The 6000-nt window shown below is 38.8% G+C and overlaps 1 protein-coding gene across 1 annotated transcript in view; it reads right to left on the bottom strand.

The window, feature by feature from the left end:
- Positions 1-18: 18 nt before the first annotated feature.
- TOMM70 (translocase of outer mitochondrial membrane 70) overlaps positions 19-6000 on the bottom strand; it is a 33962-nt gene continuing 27980 nt past the window's right edge. The window contains exons 9-12 of the mRNA XM_004606748.2: positions 4944-5060; positions 3051-3148; positions 2381-2503; positions 19-470 (exon numbers count right to left, since the gene is read on the bottom strand). Coding sequence (XP_004606805.2) covers positions 317-470; positions 2381-2503; positions 3051-3148; positions 4944-5060 — 492 coding nt within the window. The 3' untranslated portion in view covers positions 19-316. The remainder of the gene's footprint in view (positions 471-2380; positions 2504-3050; positions 3149-4943; positions 5061-6000) is intronic.

The raw sequence follows: 6000 nt of genomic DNA, 5'->3' as shown, positions 1-6000 counted from the left end.
AAAATAATAAGCCAAATCAACAAATCAAAGTTTTTATTTGCATGGCCAATTATTTATATTCTGCAATTTTATTTTAATATCCCTTTAACAAGTTCTAAGCTTTTGTTGCACAAGGAATAAAAGCTGCAAAATTGCAAACTTCCTTCAACAGCCACTCCCACAACATCTAAACATGAGAACAGATGTAACGAATGACAACAGCACAAAACGGAAATACTAAGTCCCACCATTCAACACAGTTCATGACAGTGTCTTTAGGGTTCAGTTGAAGAGGGGGTAAACTCCTAAAAAGAGGGTAATTTTCCTTCCCCCTATTTTATAATGTTGGTGGTTTTAATCCGTATTTTTTTGCAACTTCTGTCTGGGCGTGAGCAGCATCACAGAGTGAGTATAGATGAGCCATCTCCATTTCTGATTTGGCCAGGTTAATAGCTTTGTTAAACATGTCAATGGCTTTCTCCATGTTCCCTCTAGAAAAACAAAAAAAGTTAAAGGTCTCAGATTCTAAAAAATACTTCATCGTATATAATAAAGTTTGTGAATGATTCCACATGGAATGTGACCACTAAGTTTCAACTATGTCTCCAAATAAATGCTTCTTTGTAATCAACAAAATAGTGCTTAGCACATACCAAGTGACTGTCAGTATTACAAATGCTACATGCTCTTATATTCTTTGATTGCCTAATAGGGAAACTAAAGAAATTAACATTTAAAATTACAATCTTAGGCTAGAGAGATAAACACAGAGATTAAGGGGTTCTTGCCTTGTATCATGCTGACCCCAGTTCAAATCCCTCGGAACACATATAATTTCCCGAGCACATGAAGTGAAGCTCAAATTAACCACCACCACCAAAAAGTTACAATTGTGTCCAGGAAGCAGAGACAACATCAGAAGACATTAATGGCATTTTAAGGGCTTTGTCATCACAGATTTATGTACCTTCTTTATGCCTCATCTTTAACCAGCATATCCTTGCCTCACCTCATGTATCTCTATTCCTGAGCAGTTTGATCATGTCTCACATTCAGACCTACACACAATACTCAAATTGTTTATTGCCTTTCCACCAGATTCAAGTGAAATACTTTTCTAAGCCCTTGCTCAAATAAATTACTCCATTATTTTTCCTCTTTCTTTACCCCAGGGAATTGGTTACATCCCTCCCTGTTTTCCTATAGTTCTGTTATTTCATGCGAATATAAAAAAAACAATTTATTTACACTATAATTTAGTTATCGGGCTGAAGCAATAGCACAGCAGGTAGGGTGTTTGCCTTGCACAAGGCGGACCCAGGTTCGATTCCTCCATCCCTCTCAGAGAGCCCAGCAAGCTACCGATAGTATCCTGCCTGCACGGCAGAGCATGGCAAGCTACCCGTGTTGTATTCGATATGCCAAAAACAGTAACAAGTCTCACAATGGAGATGTTACTGGTGCCCGTTCGAGCAAATCGATGAACAATGGGACAACAGTGCAGTGCTCTTTCTCCTCCCTCTCTCCCTCTCCCTCTCTCTCTCCCCCCTCCCCTCTCTCTATATATAATGTGGGTTGGAGGAGTAGAGTAGGGTTGGTGGTTGGGTTTTGGTCACAAACTGTGGCAGTGCCCAAGGGTTATTTCTTGTGCTGCACTGCAGGGACATCTCAAAGGGTTCAGCCACATGCAAGCTAAGTACCCTAACCCTTGTACTATCTCTCTGGTCCTAGAATGGACTTTTTGGTTTTGTTTGGGGGCCTTACCCAGTGATACTCAGGGGTTATTCCTGGCTCTGAATTCAGACATCACTCTTGGTGGGGCTCAGGTGACAATACTAGGAGACTGAACATGCAAATCAAGTGCCCTACTCACTGTACTTATCCCTCTGACCAGATTTTAAAGTACAACTGTACAACAAACACATGACCAAAAATCAAACCCAGTGCATCAGGCCCTTAACACAGATTCTAACACTTTAAATGCAAAGTTTTTTAAAAAAACTTCTGTTTTTTGGGCCACACCTGGTAGTACTCAGGACTTAATTCTTGGCTCTGTGCTAAGGGATCACTGATGGCAGTGCTCAGGGGGCCCAGGGCATCCATGTACAAGGCAAGCATATAACCCTTGTATTATCTCTTCAGCCCCAAGAGGCCCAGGTTTTCTGTTTTTGTTTTGGGGCCACACCCAGCAAAACTCAGGGCTTACTCCTCAGTGGCTAGGGGATCATGTGGGGTGCCAGGGATCAAATGTGCAAGACAAACACCCTACCTCTATACTACTGCTCCAGGTTTGCTTTCTCCCATCACTGGATGGTCCCCTAAGCATAGACTAACAATAGCATCTACATATAAAATATCTATGGGCTACCTTAAACTTCCTAAGAACTACTCAGTAAGTTACCTTTGCACTTCAATAGTTCCCATGGTTTCATATGCAAAATCACATTTATTGTCAATTTCAATTGCTTTGCTGATCAGCTCCAAACCTTTATCCAGATCTTGCTTCCACTGAAGTTGAAGTAAACTGCAAATACAAAAAGCAATCAAATGTGACCAAGGCCCAGAGGCAAATGCACAACTCAATTTCGCCCTCAATGGATTCATACTAAAATTGACAAAAACAAAATCTAAGATAGCACATAACCAGCAACCAGTTATATGATTTTATTGCCATTTATAGTTTAAATCCCTTATTATGAAAAAACTTACACAGCCTACGTTCTATTACTAATTTAACTACATGTAGATTTACTTAGTACAAGTTTTAAAAATTCTAACTCAAATTCACAAGGACAAAATTATTTTATATATTTCCCATTTTGATACAGTAATATTTTACAGGATGTTCAGAATGAAAACCCTTAAGTTAGAATGAAAATAGCATGCTTACTAATTGTTGTATAAAACTAATAGTGAAGCATCCATTTCATTGTTTATTTAACTGCACTTGTCAACCACAATCCTCTTTGTCAATAAGCACAGGAAATTCATCTCAATGTTAATATGCAAGAAATTTAGTTTCTTATTACAACAGAACCAAAAATACCCCCAAAACAAACAAAAACACATACCCTTTATGAACATACGTTGTGGCATTATCTGGTTCTAAATCAATGCATTTATCATACATTTCATCGGCTTTACCAAATTGTTGTTGATCTGTTAATGCCTATATGAAGAGATACTATAATTGTTAGATAATCAACCTAAGCATTTTTTAAAATTTATTTATTTTTAATTAGTGAATCACTGTGAGGGTACAGTTACAGATTCATACACTTTTGTGCTTATGCTTCCCTCATACAAAGTTCGGGAACCCATCCCTTCACCAGTGCCCATTCTCCACCACCAGTAAACCCAGCCTCCCTCCCACCCTCCCCAATCCCATCTCTCCCCACCCCACCCTGCCACTGTGGCAGGGCATTCCCTTCTGTTCTCTCTCTAATTAGCTGTTGTGGTTTGCAATAAAGGTTCAACCTAAGCATTTAAATATATACTGTGTATAGAGGTTTACTTCATTGATCCATTCATCAATTATATTAAACTTATTTAAGTATTGTTATAAATATGAAATTCTGAACGTCTGGATAAATGGTTAGGTAGGTTTATACAATAAAAGACTATATGGTCACTGTCACTGTCATCCCGTTACTCATCAATCTGTTTGAGCGGGCACAAGTAACGTCTCTTCATTGTGAGACTTATTGTTACTGTTTTTGGCATATCCAATACACCACGGATAGCTTGCCAGGCTCTGCTGTGCGGGCGCTATACTCTTGGTAGCTTGCTGGGCTCTCCGAGAGGGGCGGAGGAATTGAACTCGGGTCGGCCGCGTGAAAGGTAAACGCCCTACCACTGTGCTATTGCTCCAGACCGACGATATGGTAAACTATAAAATATTGAAAACCCCATTCTTGGTGCCAGTTCTAGTAGCTATAGTAAGTTTATACTCATTCCTCTTCCCCATAGTTTTAATACTAAATGAAGGAAAACTCTAAGAAGAATTTTATAGCCTCTAAGCACTATCAGGCATAAACAAAAATAAAGAGAACTTAAAATAAACTAAACATATAAAAAGTAGTTATCTAACCTTTTAAAAAGATAGTGACCATGTTGGTATAATGGAGCAGGTGCTTAGAGCATTTGGTCACAAGTTCAAATCTAGTGTCCCATATGCACTTAGCACTACTAAGGCAGTTCAGGTATTTGAGCTTGGCAGCTATTGTCTATAATCCTAGCACCACCACCAACTTGCAGCTGCAACACAGCAAGGTCAGTGGAAGTATCACAAAAAAAGAGTGCAATCCCTGATAAGGATCAAAACTGAAGAGACATATCAGTACCATGTCCAGGAAGTGTAACCCCTGGCAGGCATGTGCATGATGAGCACTACAGTGATGACCACAAACCATAACTCATGTGCCTCAGTAAGAACATAAGCCTTATACTGCAACAATAGGAGTGCAACCACTGTAACTTGGTATGTGATCCCCACAGCTAGAAGTGGGTGAGCATCACAATCCAGGCAAGTGTGAAACCCCAGTCATCAAATTAGCAATTACAAAGGAAAGTTGGGAGAATAAAATAAAATATTTAAAAAGACAGTGATAAAAGGAAATGAAGCTTCTTTCCACCAACATTTCCCCCACTAAAATTGGATTTAGTGAATTTTCCAAGAATGATTGAATTTTGCAAATCCAATTGAATGGACACAGGAAAATGCTCTTAATAAGCTTCATCAGCCTATGAGTTTAGGGCCCTTTTATGCAAATGTTGCAATACAGAAGCCACCCGAGAGGATTCAGAGGTATTTTGGGAACCAGAAGAATCAAAGTAGAAATAAGGCTGCCTGTTTCTACAGAATCTACTACCAGAGTGACATTACTTTCTGGGGTTCAGAATACAAATGCAGATCTTTACAGAGTAGAGGGTGCCAAAGGAAAATGAGGAAAAACCATATATACCTGAGCATATAGTGCATAGCCTTCAGCGCACCGTGGAAATTTTTTTATGACCTCTTCAAAACCTTTCATAGCTGCTTGGATTTGTGAAGAATTGTTTCCTGTGTATGCCTGGCGATACTGTTTAAAAAAATCAAATCAGGCCTGTCAAGAACTCAAAAACACAAGGATGTTAACATGTTACAAAAATCACACAAAACTACATAAACGGTTTTAGAAAAACAGGTGATTTGCTAATAGAATTAGCTGCTCTAAAAAGGGTTATGAGGAAATATTCTATTTTTAATTTTTATTTATTTTTTATTATTTTTTTCTTTTTTGGGTCACACCAGCGATGCTCAGGGGTTACTCCTGGCTTTGCACTCAGGAATTACTCCTCTCGGTGCTTGGGGGACCATATGGGATGCCGGGGATCGAACCCCAGTTGGCCGAATGCAAGGCGAACGCCTTACCCACTGTGCTATCGCTCCAGCCCCATGAGGAAATATTTTAGCAGTCACGATCCAAAGGCACTCCTTACTGCCCTCTACAAGTAAACTGGCCATTTAAGTCTGTTATCATTTACACTAAAGAGAAAAAACTCTTATATTTAGACACTGAATTCCTATATTATCCATGTGAAACTACTATACTGCTGTATGTCAATTATAATTCAAAAAAATTTCCACAACGGAAAATCCTTTTAGTACTAAAGCTATTGGGCTAACTAAAATAACCTTATTTTACTAGAAAGACTTATTTTTACCTGGTATCAGTTTTGTGTTTCTAAATACTAATAGATCTATAAAGGTAAGATGAATTTTTATGGTCAAGACTGTAAGACCATTTCCTCAAAATGCTTTTATTCTTTGTACTGGATTATGGGAGAAAAGCAGATAAACAGCAGTTTAGGGAAGCATAAAACCACCTATCAAGAGGAACTCAAATAAAACATCCAGAGAAACAGCAGCAATATTTCAACTGCACATACAGTCCTATTTTCCTACATTTCCCTGGTAGTCATTCTGTGTGTTGCTGGGGTTGGGGTGGGGGTTTGGGGTTGAATATAGCATAGTAAACA

Source organism: Sorex araneus, chromosome 2, assembly GCF_027595985.1.
Source record: "Sorex araneus isolate mSorAra2 chromosome 2, mSorAra2.pri, whole genome shotgun sequence".
Taxonomy (NCBI): Eukaryota; Metazoa; Chordata; class Mammalia; order Eulipotyphla; family Soricidae; genus Sorex; species Sorex araneus.
This window is presented reverse-complemented; position numbering and strand designations above follow the sequence as displayed.